The 19,040-nt window shown below is 42.8% G+C and overlaps 1 protein-coding gene across 1 annotated transcript in view; it reads left to right on the top strand.

Moving 5' to 3' along the window:
- Positions 1-19,040, top strand: part of dhx9 (DEAH (Asp-Glu-Ala-His) box helicase 9) — a 24,706-nt gene extending 5,666 nt beyond the window's left edge. Inside the window, exons 7-28 of the mRNA XM_042427918.1 lie at positions 3,030-3,076; positions 4,598-4,734; positions 4,852-4,941; positions 5,923-6,084; positions 7,246-7,323; positions 7,415-7,606; positions 8,013-8,154; positions 9,753-9,835; positions 9,940-10,096; positions 10,810-10,907; positions 10,990-11,203; positions 11,573-11,667; positions 12,190-12,263; positions 12,338-12,490; positions 13,595-13,755; positions 14,488-14,599; positions 14,703-14,864; positions 15,592-15,719; positions 15,822-16,051; positions 16,258-16,373; positions 16,459-16,659; positions 18,339-19,040. Coding sequence (XP_042283852.1) covers positions 3,030-3,076; positions 4,598-4,734; positions 4,852-4,941; positions 5,923-6,084; positions 7,246-7,323; positions 7,415-7,606; positions 8,013-8,154; positions 9,753-9,835; positions 9,940-10,096; positions 10,810-10,907; positions 10,990-11,203; positions 11,573-11,667; positions 12,190-12,263; positions 12,338-12,490; positions 13,595-13,755; positions 14,488-14,599; positions 14,703-14,864; positions 15,592-15,719; positions 15,822-16,051; positions 16,258-16,373; positions 16,459-16,659; positions 18,339-18,684 — 3,178 coding nt within the window. The 3' untranslated portion in view covers positions 18,685-19,040. The remainder of the gene's footprint in view (positions 1-3,029; positions 3,077-4,597; positions 4,735-4,851; positions 4,942-5,922; positions 6,085-7,245; positions 7,324-7,414; positions 7,607-8,012; positions 8,155-9,752; positions 9,836-9,939; positions 10,097-10,809; positions 10,908-10,989; positions 11,204-11,572; positions 11,668-12,189; positions 12,264-12,337; positions 12,491-13,594; positions 13,756-14,487; positions 14,600-14,702; positions 14,865-15,591; positions 15,720-15,821; positions 16,052-16,257; positions 16,374-16,458; positions 16,660-18,338) is intronic.

Here is a 19,040-nt window from a genome sequence, read left to right as displayed (position 1 = left end):
TCACTGTTTACTGACTGATTCTAACAAAGCAGATGTGAAACCAGAGCAGAGGTCAGGTCAGGTCAGACGCACCAGCTGGATCCCGGTTCAAAGGTCATGCTTGAGATTCAACAGCATCCAAAAATCGAAGGCACAAAGAACATTATTTAATAATATTAATTCATATTTTACCCTGAAAGTTTTCCTTGAATTTGAAATGAAGATACAAAATGTGCAAATAAGTATTTTTAGTTGTTTCAGTTACATGTTTTAACAAATATCTCCACAGACGGTTGTATTAATGTAGATGAGATTATTAAAGCTGTGTAGCATCACAGCTGTATAAATAGAGGATATTATAATTAATAATATTAACATGAAGGAATTAAGTCTATTCAATAACAAAACACAGCTGAATTTAGTCTACAATATATCATTTATCTCAAATATTTTATTTTCAAATTTAAATATATACAAAGTACATTCACAGATATGACGTCAATATTTAAATAAATACTTTTTACCCTTATATGCATATTTAGGAATATGTATTTAACAAACCAATGAATACAATGATATATTATTTGAAAACTAAAATAATATATATTTTCAAACCTGTTAAACTAATGTTTTAACATATTTCAACCTATTCTAATACTGTTCAATGCAAAAACACAGAACCTTGTTCCTGACTCCTCAGCCTCTCCGCTCTGTCTTACTGCATTTATTAGCACATGAGCTACACATGACTTGAAATGCAGACATTCTAATCCAGACATTCTTCTGAGGTGCCAGGCATTCACTCAGCATCCTCAGCTCCCTCAGCATCCTCAGCATCCTCAACTCCCTCAGCATCCTCAGCCCCCTCAGCATCCTTATCCCCCTCAACTCCCTCAGCATCCTCAGCTCCCTCAGCCCCCTCAGCATCCTCAGCTCCCTCAGCATCCTCAACTCCCTCAACATCCTCAGCCCCCTCAGCCCCCTCAGCATCCTCAGCATCCTCAGCATCCTCAGCCCCCTCAGCATCCTCAGCCCCCTCAGCATCCTCAGCTCCCTCAACATTCTCAACATCCTCAGCCCCCTCAGCATCCTCAGCTCCCTCAACATTCTCAACATCCTCAGCATCCTCAACTCCCTCAACATCCTCAGCATCCTCAACTCCCTCAACATCCTCAGCATCCTCAGCATCCTCAGCCCCCTCAGCATCCTCAACTCCCTCAACATCCTCAGCATCCTCAGCCCCCTCAGCATCCTCAGCCCCCTCAGCATCCTCAGCATCCTCAGCATCCTCAGCATCCTCAGCCCCCTCAGCATCCTCAACTCCCTCAACATCCTCAGCATCCTCAGCCCCCTCAGCATCCTCAGCATCCTCAGCATCCTCAGCCCCCTCAGCATCCTCAGCATCCTCAGCATCCTCAGCATCCTCAGCCCCCTCAGCATCCTCAACTCCCTCAACATCCTCAGCATCCTCAGCCCCCTCAGCATCCTCAGCCCCCTCAGCATCCTCAGCATCCTCAGCATCCTCAGCCCCCTCAGCATCCTCAACTCCCTCAACATCCTCAGCATCCTCAGCCCCCTCAGCATCCTCAGCATCCTCAGCATCCTCAGCCCCCTCAACATCCTCAACATCCTCAGCATCCTCAACTCCCTCAGCATCCTCAACTCCCTCAACATCCTCAGCCCCCTCAACTCCCTCAACATTCTCAGTATCCTCAACTCCCTCAACATCCTCAGGTCCCTCAACATCCTCAGCTCCCTCAACATCCTCAGCTCCCTCAACTCCCTCAACATTCTCAGTATCCTCAACTCCCTCAACATCCTCAGCTCCCTCAACTCCCTCAACATTCTCAGTATCCTCAACTCCCTCAACATTCTCAGTATCCTCAACTCCCTCAACATCCTCAGCTCCCTCAACATTCTCAGCTCCCTCAACATCCTCAGCATCCTCAGCCCCTTCAGCCCCCTAAAACTGCAAGTTACATTTCAATGAACATAAATCAATTGATTTACAGCCGAAAAAGTTACTGCAGATGAAATATTTTCAAGAACAACAAAGTTGCAGTAATAGTATAATTGTAGATGATGCATGATGTCTAACTGAGTGGACAGATGATTAATCATCATATTCTCCCAACATAAAATCAATACTTGGAAATTTTAACAATCGTATTACTCCTTAGTTGTTAGTTGGTCTATGGTGAGTAATTAGTTTTACAAAGGCTGGCCAGTGGATGGCATCGATGGGATGACACACTAGAGTCCACTGTGTTGGCTGATGTACAACTATACCATTAAAACCCCATGCATATATAAGAAAACAGTGCACTGTAGTGACCACTATGCATGAAAGGGTTAATAATATTAATATATAATGGTTCAGCTGTTCTGACAAACCTTTAAGATAAAAATGAAAAACAGTTTTAAAGATTCATTAAAATTCTGCATCTTGTTGTGTTCGAACAAACATTAACAGCTTTTGTCTAATTCATCAAATTGATCTTTTCCCACAATATTAATACATATAAACTAAAAATATGAAAGTATAAAAATCTTCTTTTAATTTTTTTCCTACTATAATTACAAAAATATCCCAATAAATCTCTTGATAAGAGATGATTGACAGACGTTATGCTGAAGAAATCTCTTTAAATAAATAACCGATATTTAGCTGGTGCAGCGGGCAGGTGGTGAAGTTGGGAACGCCGCGGTGACGCCAGAACTCACAACCACACTGAAGGAAGACATGGGACAGCGTTTAGGCGCACTAAAGCTGTCCCATGGGTGCAGCTCAGGCCTCACAGAGGAGTCTGGTTGTGATTTCTGGTGTCACTGTTCCCACCGCAGGCAGCGAGCAGCCCCGGGGAGAAACCGGACTCTTACACCGTTGATTGGTGTTATTTAATCCCAAGTCTGGCAGAAAAACATACAGGCGCGGCAGTGAGAGCACCGCAGGTGAGTCCATCGCTTCACTCCTTCACTTTGACTCTCAGGTTTGACTCTCTGGAAGTAGAAACAAGTGAAGCTGTGATTGTGTGTGTTTGTGTCTGCAGGAGCTTCATAGCAGAGATGCAGCTGTTTGTCAAGCAGCTCGGCAGAAGTAAGAGAAATATTTCTTTCTAAATTCTCTTTTTTATATATTTTTTTTTATCAATTTTACGTTTAACAAACACAAACACACATTTTAACATTAACAAAAAGATACAGAAACATCCCAGCAACACACTGCAATATATAGATAAATGAAAAGATATATACATAATGTGAACAGGATTATGACAAGAATTAAATAAATACTACTACTAAAAACATACTGATGTTATGACTCAGATCAGGAGTCAGATATCTGATATCTGATGTCCACATGAGATGCTCAAAAAGATTTTCTGAAACATGATTTAACAGATGAAACGATGTGAACTGTTTAGCAGTAACATCTGGGATCACACAGTGAACCTTCTTCCTAAATTTCTGGATGTGATCACATGACAACAGGTGGATAAACGTGTCTTTATGAGTTTAGAGCTGTCGAGGAACTTTAAAGCTATAATATGTAATTATTCCACATTAAAACGTCTAAAAACAACTAGACCTATGTTATATATGTTGTTGAGTTGTGTTCTTACATTATCCCAAATGTTTCCAACAAGTTTCAAACTCAGAGAAATCTGTAATTTAATCGAAGTAACAGACCGTTTCATTTGCTCGCCTGTCGATGACGTCATACCTCCTCTACCAAAGAGTAAACACGCACCAGATGCATACGGCGGCGCTGTGTTTGTCCGCTACAATGGCGTCTACCAAAGAGTAACTTACACACATACAAGATAATACATCGGCGTTGTGGTTGTTCCACACAAACTGTTATAAATGGACTTTTATTCAGTTTTAAGACACATTTTCATTATAAATTGAGGTGGTTTTTAACTATATCTTTTAGCCGGAAGAAGGATTTTAGTCATTGGACGTCTGGATCTTAAGTTATCAGAGAAATAAACTGGACAAACGTTAGCAGCAGCTCGGCTAACAGCCCCTCCAGGAAGTCCGCTGGTCACCAAACATCGTCGGAGAAATATTGATTTTTTTAGGTGAAACAGCTTTAATTAGTATTTTAACGATTTTAATCTGCGGGTCGGTTTGTTCTGGAGAGGAGGAGACCTCTGCAGGTAAAAACATCCTGAATGATGAACACTGGAGTAATCCTATCCCGATGAAGCTGGTTATTTAACAACGAAGACAACAACTCCCATGATCCCTTGCTGCTTCACACCGTCATCACACTCCGTCTGTTGTTATTGTTTTGATTGAGACGCCTAGCGGCTGAAATTACATGTTGTGCGTTTAAATGGAGGCAAATAGATGTAAAATCAGTCACATGAAAACATTCCTGAACTAAATGTTACCCTCAGATGTTTCTTTCTAAATTCTTAATGTTTTATTTTACAGGAAAGGTGTTTGAGAGGACGTGCAGCTGTTACTTTAATCTAAATGAATCGCTAAAAAGCAAACATGTCGGTAGTTCATTTAAAACAGCACTTAAAGGGAATCTCGCTGTTTTCTATAAGTTGCTAATCGTCACTGACTGACTGGATCCCGTCATGTTGCTCCGTGTTCTCTGCAGGGGTCACAGGTCGAGAGCACGGCTCCAACAAGAAGCTGGCGGCTCAGTCGTGCGCTCTGTCTCTGGTCCGGCAGCTTTACCACCTGGGAGTCATTGAGGCGTACTCCGGAATCACCAAGAAGAAGGAAGGAGAAACTGTACGCCGACACCAAACCCTCACTGTTATATAACACTTACTAACAGATCTGATGCATTAAACAAAGTCGGGTTTAATCAGAAAGTTGAGAATCTTTAACGGGATGTTTTGTGTCCAGCTGGAGGCGTTCGATGTCAACGTGTGTCCAGACCTGCAGCAGAAGCTCTCCAGCGTCGTCCAGGAGCTCGGAGTCACCGTCCCCCCACCTGTGAGTCACCTGACCGCTGACCTGACGCTGCTCTATTATAGCTGGAACATACGTTATAGCTCCACAGTCTGATCTGTCAGTGTGTAATGTGTGTTGGTGATGAACCTACAGAGAATTATCAGAGACTCTGCAGCTCTTCTCGGCTTTACGGAGCTTTATAGTGAGTTTCAGCTCATTGTTTATCTGTCCGGCTGCAACTTTTACTGTTCTGGTTCACTCTCAGCACTCTCATAGCGTCGTTTTCAGAGAAAAAGCTGTAAAAAGCCTGAAAGGAAGGATGTGTGATGATATCGTTCAAAGGAAGAGCTGACGAAGTTCCTATTTTGTAGACGTTTATTAGACGATGGCCATCGGGTCCATTCCATGTACAAAGATGGTCTGGGCACCGTACCACTGTCGGTGCATAGCTTATATGGGGTTACACATCTGTATCTTATCACATGAATAACATAGGTTTTCCATGGGCACTAGGTCAGTTGGGTCAGTTCCAAACTTGACCATGGATCCATTGTTTGTATCTCTAAGGTCCCCCCGAAGGGCTATACCATATTACCTAAGGTGACATGCAGACTCTGAAATTTTTATGTCAGATAAAAATCATACTAACACAGCCGCTGTACACTACCTCACCACCAGCACCAAACAGCAAACAGACACAGTTAGCTGTAGACTAGCTGCTGAACATAGTGGAGCATTTAGCAGCTAAAGAGCCAGATATTTCCCTCAGGAGATGGTGGAGAACAAAAACAGAGCTAAAAGAGAGTGAATATTGGACTCACATTCACCAGGTGGACAGAAACACGACTCCACATGAATGATAATGTTGCTCTGTAACTGCTGGATGTGGAAATGAGCAGCTGTTTGCTAACAAGTTCAACATATCAACTTAAAAGTTGATGATATGTCAGAGATGTGTTCACTACATGTCTCTGATATAAACTAGTGGACAAACCGTGACGTGTTTTGTCTCGTCCTGTCCAGCCTGCAGACTCCAGCAGCTCGGTGTCTCTGATTCAGGGGAAGATAGCGACGTTCGAGCCGTCGCAGCGTCAGAGCGGAGCCGGCGTCATCCCCTGGTCGCCTCCTCAGGTCAACTGGAACCCCTGGACCAGCAGCAACATCGACGAGGGACCGCTGGCCTTGGTGAGTCTTTAACTGGAAAACCATCATCTTTACTAGTGAAACATCAGTTTAGGGCTGAAACTAACAATTATTTTCATTATCAATTAATCTGCAGATTATTTCCTCAATTAATCAATCAGTTATTTTGTCTAAGAAATGTTAGAAAATAGTGAAAAATCCTAGATGATATGTTTAGTTTGTTTATTTATAAAGCCAGCAATTTACTATTAAACATAGCAAAGAAAAACATGGCTGCAAATTGGTTGCAGTCTGCACCTTCACCACTAGATGTCAGTAAGTTGCAGTGCCAAATCACCCTCACAATGTAAACCAATGGGGAGGCAATCTATGGGCATGAACTTTGTGTCAAACAAATGGTTCTGACGTCTAAACTATAAGTCTGACCACTTTCAAACCTGTATCGATGGATTCGCCACGAAATTTACTACCAAAAAATATGATTTTTAATGTAAGATTTGGCCAAAGTCATGGGATTTATGAGGATATTTCACAAGAAGCGTACTCTAAAATCCTCCTCTCCAACTGCTCCTGGTGATGTCACTCCCTCAGTGCTGTGAAACATTCCCCAATACACACTCATTATAAAATCACAGGAGGAGCAAGAAAAGACTTTAAAACTCACACTCTAATATCTCAAAAACAATAAAAGATAGAAAAAACATGTAAATTCAAGATTTGTAGGTCAAAGTCTCGTGACTCATTTAAAGTTCAAATGAAGTTTGTATCTAAAACTATGTGGAAGCAGTAAATGTTCAAAAAGGTGTGGGTTCACTCACACTCTCCATTCAAATCAAACTTTGACCAGGTCATGTGGGTTAAAAGTCTTTACTTTTCTAAAAATAGACTTGATGAAAATTAGGAAATTAATTTGTTTTACACACAAACTCATCAAGAGTTTCAATTTACTAATTGAAATTCAAGTGAATGGGCCCAAAACTTGCATGATTCTGATGACACAGGTGTGACAGACATGTCTTACCCTGCAGAAAATTCTCATCCTGTCAATTAATCTTTCAAAATAAAAGCACACCACACTTGTAATAAATATCCCTCATTTTTAAAAAGCAAAATGATCTGACGGGCCAGAGTGCGAGGTCCCGACCAACGCTGCTTGCAGCTTTAATATTTATATTGATATTGATATTTTATTCCTCCCTCCAGTGCACTCCGGAGCAGATCAGCGGCGACCTGCATGATGAGCTGATTTACCAGCTGGATCACGACGACAACCTGCAGAAGGTCAGTCTGGTTTCTCCTCTGCTGCTTTACTTTAGAAGCGAACCGGCAAATATCAGCAGGCAGAAAAACAGAAACGTTTGTTGTCGTTCAGATGCTGTCGGACCGCGACCAGCTGCCCGTCAAACAGTTCGAGGAGGAGATCATGGCGGCGGTCGACAAAAACCCCGTGGTGATCATCAGAGGAGCGACGGGCTGCGGGAAAACCACTCAGGTGCCGCAGTACATCCTGGACCGCTTCATCAAGGGGGGCCGAGCGTCCGACTGCAACATCGTGGTTACCCAGGTAACGCTCAGCATCCGACTCTGAGGTTCCAGTTTATACAGCAGAGAAGAGTCAAGAAGTGCAGGTTAAAATACATGACGAGAACTCAACTTCAATCTGATTTTAAAGCCTACACGGATTTTATATACATATATTCAATTTTAATGTTGATATTATCTCTCAGTCTTAGTAATAAAGTCATTCTAAGCCACTTATAGGTTGCAGGTCACACTTACTGCTCTTAAATCTGTCCTCATGTTTTCAAACTCTTATCTTTGTAGAGCTTTAAAACATTTCAGCGTTCGGAGGTTTGATAGATGTAAATGATAGAAAGATGAAAAACTGTGTTCACATTCGGTCATAATGTCTTTGAAACATGAACAGCTGATTCACTGTGTGTTTTCTGGTGGTTTTTCCTCTTCTTCAGCCCAGACGGATCAGCGCCGTGTCCGTAGCGGAGCGAGTCGCCCTCGAGAGAGGAGAGGATCTGGGGAAGAGCTGCGGCTACAGTGTCCGTTTTGAGTCCATCCTTCCTCGTCCTCACGGCAGCATCCTCTTCTGCACCGTCGGTACGTAAACAAGATGTTACTTCAACACCTGCTTCAACTCAGCGCTGTGTTCAAGCTGCACCGTAGAAACAAAGACCAGACTGTCAAAACTCACAGCAACACGTAGTCCTGTAACTTCAGCACTTTGTAAGTTACTCTGTGATTTAAAACGTACAGAGTGCTGAAGACACAGATGGAGCTCGATAAAACCTACAGTGGTTTGATTTAAACTGTTTTAGGAGCCACACAGTTATTGAACCAATCAAAAGGTTCAGCTGGTGGATCGCTGTCACCGCACAACGTAAATAAAACATTTTGTTTGTACCGAACAGAATATTTTAAGTAAGATAAAATTGATAGGGATACACGATATTATGGGCACGTCATCGGTGTCGGCCATTTCTGCCGATTATGAGAGGCCGATATGTCGCCATCTCCTCCGCCGCCTGACTGTGCTTCCCTTGATGGACTGTTTCACCCTGACGGTCCCGGTGTTTCCTCTGCTGGCTGCTCTTCACTCAGCCGCCCGACAGACCCGCTGCTTCTTCCCACTTTAACCTGAATAACAAACTGGGGCTCGGTGCTTAGCTGGGAAGCTAGCGACGGCTAGCTGGCTGTGCTTCCCTCCGGTCATGCTGCGGCTAACGCTCCGCTAGCCTCCCAGCTAACTTTAGCTCTGGCTCTCTATGTGGATCCAACTGGACCACCAGGCCCGGTTTGTTATTCAGGTTAAAGTGGGAAGAAGCAGCTGGTCTGACGGGCGGCTGAGTGGAGTGCAGCCTGCGGGGGAAACACCGGGACCGTCAGGGTGAAACAGTCCATCGAGGAGCTGCTATGTTCGGCTGCACAGATAGGAAACACCTCGGCTGACAGGATGTCCACTCTGTCTTTTGTTTTTTAAAGGCGGTTAACAACCAGCGTATTAGGTGTATTACCGCCACCTTCTGCTCCGGAGTGTGGACCAGAGATTAAATCCTACACATTAATCCTGTCTGTCTATTCATTCAGGTTCATTAAAGGTTCATTAAAGTTTTAACACTGAGCTCCTGAACTCCAGTCTTCCTCAGTTCTTCCTTCATATATTGTCTTTCTTGATCATAATATAATCTATGCTTGCATGCATAATAGTCTCCTCAGCCAGCGGGAAAAAATATGTGTGTATATCGGCATCAGCAATCGGCCACAATGAGTTGGAAATATCTGCATATCGGATATCGGCAAAAAATCCAATATCGTGCATCCCTAACAATTGATGAACGCTACAAATGTTCTTATATCACTCTTACATGCATCTTAAGAACAGATCTGTTAGTACGAGTGCCTCGTAAGTTTTGGAAACTGAAAAAAGTCAAATTCTCACAATCTGACGGCTGCTATGACAACAAACTGACCAATCAGAGTATGACATGAAATAATTCAGAGAACACTGGCAGACATGACGTTTCATAAGTACTGTTTTTGTGTAAAGTTTAGCAGATTTTATTAAACACCTCCTGCACAGTGTGACGTGTGATAAACTGACATGATAATCAGTCTAAAGGAGCCTTTAGTGTGTACAGAGAGATGTAATCAGCAGGACATGCTCTCAGTGTTGGTGATGACTGAGGTGTGTGTTTCAGGTGTGCTGCTGCGGAAGCTGGAAGCAGGAATCAGAGGCATCAGTCACGTTATCGTTGATGAGATCCACGAGAGAGACATCAACGTGAGTTTCATTTATTATCTCAAAACACACAGATTCTATCAACTTCTGTACGTTTGACCCCGTGTGTGTATGTGTGTGTGTGTGTGTGTGTGTGTGTGTGCTAGACGGACTTCCTCATGGTGGTCCTCAGAGACGTGGTTCAGACCTACCCAGACGTCCGCATCATCCTCATGTCCGCCACCATCGACACCACCATGTTCAGAGAGTATTTCTTCAACTGTCCAATCATCGAGGTGTTCGGACGCACCTTCTCTGTTCAAGGTACCTCCGACCTCGCTGACTGTCCCAAACAGTCACAACATGAGGATCATTCTGCAAAACTTCTTATCAGTTTGAGACTAAACAGACCATGAAGCTGCATAATCATGTCTGGTTTAAATAGTTGTTTTTGTTAGTTTTGGACTTCTGAGAAGCAGAAGTCAGTTTGCTGATTTAGACTCTCAACTTATTCTGCATTTCATCAGTTTTAAACCGAACATGAGAGAAACTGTATTTATCACTTCAGTTTGTTTAAATAATAATAACATTTTATTTATATAGCATGTTTCATACAAAACATAAAAAGACAGATGCAAGAAATGGGAAATTTGAAAAAGTAACGATTTTACAGAAAACAAATCAAAGAGATTTAAAAATGAATAAAAATAGTAAAAATTAAAATAGTCATTGAAGTTAAAATAAATGTTTCTAGGTAAAAGTAAGAATATTGACTGAATATGTAGAGAACAGACGTTTTACAGATGAAAATTAAACTTGTGTTGATGAGTGGTTCTTCATCTTCCACCTCCTTATTGAACAGGTGCATAAATATGCCAGGAATATAAAATATAAAGAGGAAAACATTTGTTAAGAAATTACATTTTATCGCAATTAATTATTATCCAAACAGACAATGAACTGTGAACTGGGACGTCTGTCTTTCCTCTGCGATCACTGCTGCATCTTTGCACTAAAACAACACGTTGCCGTTGCAGAGTATTTCCTGGAGGATTGTATCCAGATGACCAACTTTGTTCCTCCGCCGATGGACCGCAAGAAGAAAGACAAAGACGAGGAAGGAGGAGACGACGACGTAAGGAACCTCAAACGTCTGCTGTCGTAATGTTTCTGCAGCTGCAGGATGAAAAATGAGCTGAACTGTTTTGTCTCTGCAGACCAACTGTAACGTGATCTGTGGAGCGGAGTACACGGCGGAGACGAAGCGCTCCATGGCTCAGATCAACGAGAAGGAGATGTCCTTCGAGCTGGTGGAGGCTCTCCTCAAGTACATCGAGACGCTGCAGGTGATCGGCGCCGTGCTGGTCTTCCTGCCCGGCTGGAACCTGATCTACTCCATGCAGAGACACCTGGAGACCAACCCTCACTTCTGTACGTAACGCTTTGAAACGTACAGTATGAGGCTGAGAGAGCTTCCAGATACATTGTGTTTGCTGTAAAAGGATTCATATAATATAACAGAGGAGGGACGTGCTGGTTTATTGGCCGAGTAATCATCAAACTATCCTCAAATGGCACTATTAGAGCTAAAATATTATTATACATTTGATTTATCAAACTGAACCATGAACTGTTTACTGCAGAGGACCAGCTCATTGTCATCACTTGGCTTTTGACTGTTAATTGTCCTGCTGAACCAAACTGAGACAGAGAAGTTACTAAAACACAAGCGTAGCAAGAAAAGTGTGTGTATGCATGTGTATATATATGTCTAAAAAAATACATTTTTTTTGTTTCCAGCAAGTAACCGGTACCGGATTCTGCCGCTGCACTCGCAGATCCCCCGAGAGGAGCAGAGGATGGTGTTTGAACCAGTTCCAGATGACGTCAGGAAGGTCAGAGACGCTGCAGGACAGAAATATGTTGTTTGATTGGAATCAGAGGTCTTAACACTCTCAGACAGTTTAGGTTTAGGTTTTATGGCATTTGTGCAACAGCTGTTCATTTTAGATGCAGTAATGTGACGTCATGACAAGATGACAAGATTACATACCTCACAATATGATAGTTTGGTGGTTTTTGGAGCAACAAATCTGCTTTGTGTGAGATAGAAGAAGACTACCAGAAGACACAAATGTTCTGCCACCAAACGTCTGTTTTTGAATAAATTAATAAACCAACAAGCATCCTTTCAGTTTTCTATGGATAAAATTCAGTTTCATCCAAGTACAAGAATCTGTTTTTATTCACGTAACAGCAGAGACATGTTGTCTTTTTTTTTTTTCAGCTATTTCTTGTTGCTTAACAAAGATATGTTTGATATTTGAGAGGTGGCCTTAAAAACTCCATCATCAGTTGGACTGTAGTTATTGTTAAGATGTTGTGTGACGTGTTTCACCTGCGTCCTGATGTTTCAGGTGATCCTGTCAACCAACATCGCAGAGACGAGCATCACCATCAACGATGTCGTTTACGTCATCGACTCCTGCAAGTAAGTCAGAGCGGCTGAGTGATATGTGAACAGCAGATTAAACAACAGTAAATGACCCGACGGTGTCCCGACAGGCAGAAGGTGAAGCTTTTCACCTCTCACAACAACATGACCAACTACGCCACCGTCTGGGCCTCCAAGACCAACCTGGAGCAGAGGAAAGGTCGAGCCGGCCGAGTCCGACCCGGATTCTGCTTCCACCTCTGCAGCCACGCACGATTCGAGAGGTAAGACGCCCTAAAACCCCCCCCAAAACCCCCCAACACCTCCAGAAACCCTCCAGACAGCTCTGGAAACTAGGCTTGGTGTTATCAAGGTATTACAGTATACCAGGTTATTTAGATGATTTTCAATACCATCAAAAATACAGATGCTCCTCTAGACAATTCCATGTTCATAACATCAGATATTCTTTTTGAATGGATAAAGTACCAGTGTAAAACTGACTTCTACACAGTGTTGCATTATGGGTTGTTTGTAGCCTTGATGTTGCTAGGCTAGTGAGTGTCTTAAAGTCTGTTTATAGTCAGTCAGCCCTGAAAGTGTTTGGTTAGTCCTCTCTGAAGGCTCGTGTAACGTGTTTTTCTGCCACGGAGGAAAGGAGTCAAAGCGTCTTCTGACTTCTCTACTGTAGAAACGGAATATGTCAAGCTGCCAAATACCACTGTGACAGATAATAAGCAGCTCAAAAAGACAAACAGGCAGTCGTAAAAATACTAACAGCCAGAGAAAATACTTTCTGACCGCTTCCAAGGACCTGGCAGGAGAGTAAATAGAGTAAACAGCTGTTGGAAAAGGAGGGGTCATCTTATAATCAGGGTCGACTTATATTCGGGCCAATACGGTACTTAGGAACCAGTTATGGTGATTATTGCACCAGTTTGAATGGCTTCACCAATTTGTGCAGTAAGGAAAAATTTAATACCGCAGCAGCTCTATTAGACACACAGCACTGTAGGCTAGACAGTGTCATACATGCTACGACGACTTCTGTCACCAGCAGCTCAGCTTTCACATTGTCTACTCAAATACTGTCATATACCACATGACCCAGTGAAATGTCAGGAAGGTATGAAAAATAGAAACCCTCCCGACACCTCTAGAAACCCTCCCGACACCTCTAGAAACCCTCCCGACACCTCCAGAAACCCTCCCGACACCTCCAGAAACCCTCCCGACATCTCCAGAAACCCTCCCGACATCTCCAGAAACCCTCCCGACACCTCCAGAAACCCTCCCGACACCTCCAGAAACCCTCCTGACATCTCCTCTGTTGATCAGATTTTATTGACACGTGTGTGTTTGTTTTTGTTTGTGTCGTATCGCTGCAGGCTGGAGACTCATATGACTCCGGAGATCTTCAGGACGCCACTGCATGAAGTTGCTCTGAGCATCAAACTGCTGAGACTCGGAGGCATCGGACACTTCCTGTCCAAGGCCATCGAGCCGCCACCGCTGGACGCCGTTATCGAGGCCGAACACACTCTGAAAGGTACAACACATACACACACACACACACACATACACACACACACTGTCCTGCTGCCAAGTACTCGTTAGAGCACCACATGTGAATTCATCCGCTGCTGAAAATAGTCCCCAAAAATTTCCTCCTGTATGTTTGTTAACGACTACAGTGAGCAGCCGTTTTAGGAAATAAGTCTTCAGTAGGAACCAACGAGCTCGGAGCCACAGAGTTTTATTGAGAGACGGACTGACACGTTGGTTTGAGGCTGCATGAGATTTAATGACAATAAGAAAAATATAGAATAAAACCAGATTTATATTTTAAGAACCTTCAGAACTGAAACAATTAGTGAACAGAAAAATAACCAGCAATTGTTTTGATAATTGTAAAACTGTTGAAGTATTTTTTTTATGCACAAATGCCACATTTCAGATCAAATTTCATCTTTTCAGTTTTGAGGATCTGCTGCTTTCTTTATCTTATGTGATAATAAACTGATTATCTTGGTGTTTTGCACTGATGGACGGCATTTTTTTTACTATTTTCTAATATTTTATAGACCGAACAATTGATATATTAATCATAAAAATAATGGTCGCTCTACACTGGTGGAAAATTGTGCTTGTGTTGTGTTTATAATGGTCAGAAATGTTCTAAATGAAGCATGACATCACATCAAACTGTTTACAGCTGCAGTTTAATGTTTAGTGTGTGTGTGTGTGTGTGTGTGTGTGTGTGTGTGTGTGTGTTGATCAGAGCTGGATGCTCTGGACTCCAACGATGAGCTGACTCCTCTGGGACGGATTCTGGCTCGGCTGCCCATCGAGCCTCGGCTGGGGAAGATGATGATCATGGGCTGCATCTTCCAGTCAGTTCTCCTTCACCACACTTCACTGCTCTGATCAATCAGCTGACGTCCTGTTTTACTCTGGACGACTTCGGGTTAATCGTATCTCTGTGTCGCCCTCTAGTGTCGGAGATGCGATGTGCACCATCTCGGCTGCCACTTGCTTCCAGGAGCCTTTCATCAGCGAGGGGAAGCGTCTCGGCTTCGTCCACAGAAACTTCGCCGGCAGCCGCTTCTCTGACCACGTGGCCCTGTTGTCCGTCTTCCAGGCGTGGGATGATGTCAGGTCGGTGTCAGAGGGAGCTTCAATAGTTACTGTTCGACTGGGGGTTTAGTAGATTTTAGAGCTTAAATACTGACCATTAGAAGATCCCTTCATAATGCACTTACAATGGAAGTGATGGGGGACAAAAATGTATTCAAAAGTTTATCTGAAGCTAATATGAAGCTTCAAATCAAGTAGATATCTTTCAACGTTACAGTCTTTTTAGTGCCAAAGTCCCTCTTTTTGTTACAATACTTCCACCTGCAGCTCAACAGGGAAACACAAAGACTGTAAATGTGTCAGATATCCACTTGATATGACTAACTCAGACTGCTGAAGCTGAATAGAAGCTTCACAGAGACTTTTAAACGACTGTGTGGACACACTGTGGATTTTAACCTCCATCACTTCCATTGAAATTACATTTTAAGGATCTTTTAATATCCAGTATGAACAGGAGGAATGATTACAGCGAGGAAAACCTCTTTCACCGTCACTATGGACACCTGACTGCTGGTTTAACACAGACTTGAACAATGGTAAACCGTCCTTTTAAGGCTCTGTGATTGGATTGACAGACCGACCAGCGTTTCTCTCTGTAGAGCCGCGTTTCCAACGTTTCTGTCACAAGTTTTTTACGTTTACGTTATTCACGTTGGCAGCAGGACTGAAATATTTGAACAGCAGCATGAACCCTCTCCGAGTGGATCGTTTGTTGAACCTCGTGTTGCTCCTCGTCTCTGTTCAGGGTTAACGGTGAGGAGGCAGAGAGTCGTTTCTGTGAACACAAACGTCTCAACATGTCAACTCTGAGGATGACCTGGGAGGCCAAAGTCCAGCTGAAGGAGATCCTGGTCAACGCTGGATTCCCTGAAGGTACCTGAACGCACCGCTGATTCACTCTGGACAAAGTAAACATCTTCCTGTTTTTAATAAAGAAATATAAAAACTGATCCTGCTCCTCCGTCCCCCCTTCAGAGAGTCTGATGACTCAGATGTTCAACACAGTCGGACCAGACAACAACCTGGACGTGGTGGTTTCCCTGCTGACCTTCGGCTCGTACCCAAACGTCTGCTACCACAAAGAGAAGAGGAAGATCCTGACCACCGAAGGCCGCAACGCCCTCATTCACAAATCCTCCGTCAACTGCCCCTTCAGCAGCCACGACATGACGTACCCATCACCGTTCTTCGTCTTCAGCGAGAAGGTAAAAACTCACACCTGAATGACGACAGCTTGTCCGACCCTCTGACAGTTTTTACCTTCAACACTCAGACATTAACACAGGATAACAAAGTCCAGGTTTAGAGGGAAAAATACTTAAGTACTGAAATGTACTTAGTTACTTTCCAGCATGTATATTAATGTTGCAAGTCTTTAAAAGGTGTTGAGTGTTTGTTTATTGTGTTTCAGATTCGAACCAGAGCGATCTCAGCTAAAGGGATGACTCTGGTGAGTCCTCTGCAGCTGCTGCTGTTCGCCTGCAAGAAGGTCAACTCTAACGGAGAAATCGTGGAGCTCGACGACTGGTGAGGATCCACACAACATTCCTGTAGATCAATCTCAGATCTCTGCAGACTTTCAGCTCTTAATCGTTTTCATGAATGGTTGCAGGATCAAACTGAGGATTCCCCACGAGCTGGCGGGAGGCATCATGGTTCTGCGGGCCGGTCTGGAGGCTCTGGTGGTGGAGGTGACCAAAGACCCAGAATACATCCAACAGATGGATCAAACCAACCAACACCTGCTCAACCTCATCAGACAAATCTCCAAACCGTCAGCAGCTGGACTCAACATGATGGCCAACAACCAGAGGTGAAGCTTCAGCGTCCAAATGAGTCAAATCAAGTAGATATCTTTCAACGTTACAGTCTTTTTAGTGCCAAAGAGGATCTTTTAATATCCAGTATGAACAGGAGGAATGATCACAGCGAGGAAAACCTCTTTCACTGGTCATATGGACACCTGACTGCTGGTTTAAGTCACTGGAAAAATTGTGAACCTGTCCTTTAAGACCCAGCACAATTATATGTCTTTCTCCTGAATCTCTGACAGGTTTGTTCGTACGAGTCGGATCTAACAAAGTCTCTTAAACTCTTAGTAAATATCTGGTTTCAGCCTGATTTATGTCACCTGTTGATGAACGTTCCTGAGATTTCTTCATCAGCATCATCAACTCCCCTAAATGTCCATATAGAGCAGAGATAATACAAGTCTTAGATTGTCCATTTACAACAGTTTCACCACATCAAAGGTCCAGTCAGGCTGCATTACATGATCTCCAGAACTCCAGTACATGAACAACATTTCTGTTTTAATGTGAGTCTTTTAACTTTGGTGTAAAAAGTGCGATGTCCAAGTGTTAATTAGTGAGTTCTTCACTGCATTCATTCATTGTTGTTTGGTCCATAAAATGTCAGAAAAATGTTGATCAGTGTTTCCCAAAGATGTCCTCCTCAAATGTCTTGTTTTGTCCACAACTCAAAGACACTCAGTTTACTGTCAAAAGAAGAAGAACCAGAAAATATTCACATTACAAAATAACTCAAAATGTTTAATCAATTATCAAAATAACTGCTGATTAATTTAATAGTTGTCAACTAATTGTTTAATCAACCAATCGTTGCAGCTGTAGTTTCTAGTTTTGAACAAAACATTTGCCTTTTTCAACCAGAGGTCAAACATCCGACAACAACGTTTGTAGCGACTAGCTGGCAGCTGACAGGTGGTTTATTTCTATTTATTTAACTAGGAAAAAATCTCTTTTTCAAGAGTGATATGACAATCAGACAGCAACACAAATAACAGTTGCAGACATTAAAAAAACAATTTACAAAGAAAATAAAGAATAAATTACAAAAAACTAAAATATTAAAAATATTATACAAGTATTAATTACAAGTCATCAACATCAGGGATCAAACATAGGAAATATGAATCAGTCAGAACATCTGCAGCCTGATGTTCCTGCCTCCAAGTCATTTAGAATCACTTTACTTAAGTAAAAAGGGCGTTAAAGTCTGCTGCTCCTGCTTGGCATCAGTTGGACTGGACCAACATCATACGTCCAGTGAGACCAGCTGAAGATTCAGGTCCAACTGATGCCAAGCAGAAGGAGCAGCAGACTTTAACACCCTTTTTCCCAGTTCAGTCCAGAGACAGATGATGGGAATTAAGTCCTGGGAGTGAAGTCTATAACCTCCCAGACTTTACTGAAGCATGAAGATCTGTAGGTAAGAAGGAAGCAGACCAAGAATGGCCTTTATAATAAGAATATGCCAATGGTGAGGGCTCCATGGTAGACAGTATCCAGCATGTGTAGGCATTGTGAAGATGCATACATGTATGTAAGTCTCCTTTTGGCCTCGAAGGGGAAGCAGACTTAGATATAAGATGTGTTGGAACTTTTTTCTAGAAAGTATTTCAATTTAAACCAGAAGTTAAATCCGAGTGATTCAGAGCTCTTTTTTATGAACTGTCGTGTCTCTGCACAGGATGGGAGACGGTCCTCGACCCCCGAAGATGGGACGCTTTGACGGAGGAGGTGGAGGAGGCTACCAGGGAGGAGGAGGATATCGAGGAGGAGGTTACAGAGGTGGAGGATATGGAGGAGGGGGTGGAGGATACAGGGGAGGAGGAGGAGGAGGGTACAGAGGAGGTGGAGGGTACAGAGGAGGTGGAGGGTACAGAGGAGGAGGAGGATATAGAGGAGGAGGAGGATACAGAGGTGGAGGTGGATACAGTGGAGGAGGAGGAGGATATGGAGGAGGAGGTTATAGAGGAGGTGGAGGAGGGTACCGAGGAGGAGGAGGAGGAGGAGGGTACCGGGGAGGTTATTAACATGATGACATCATTCACAGTCACTCATTTATCCAAGTTTAACGGCACAAATTGTAGATTTTTTAGTTTTGAGGACTAAATTTTGTAATCAGGTCAAATATTTACGTGAACCTTCAGCATAAGTTGACAAGTGTAACTCTGGAAAAATCTAGATGGAAAATCTGGTTCTGTGTTTGCTGTTTTTTCCAGAGAAACATTCAAAAGTTCTCCCAACACTTCATTTCTCTTCATGTTCTCTTCTTTCTTCTGTACTTGTTTCATCATTAGAGATGTGATGTTTCTCCTGTCAGTTTGTTTATTGATTGTAATGATTATTTTATTTGATGTTTTGTCTCCAATAAAACTTTCATATATTA

This window comes from Thunnus maccoyii, chromosome 12, assembly GCF_910596095.1.
Source record: "Thunnus maccoyii chromosome 12, fThuMac1.1, whole genome shotgun sequence".
Classification (NCBI taxonomy): domain Eukaryota; kingdom Metazoa; phylum Chordata; class Actinopteri; order Scombriformes; family Scombridae; genus Thunnus; species Thunnus maccoyii.
The sequence above is the reverse complement of the archived record's forward strand: the minus strand, read 5'-3'. Positions and strand labels throughout refer to the sequence as shown.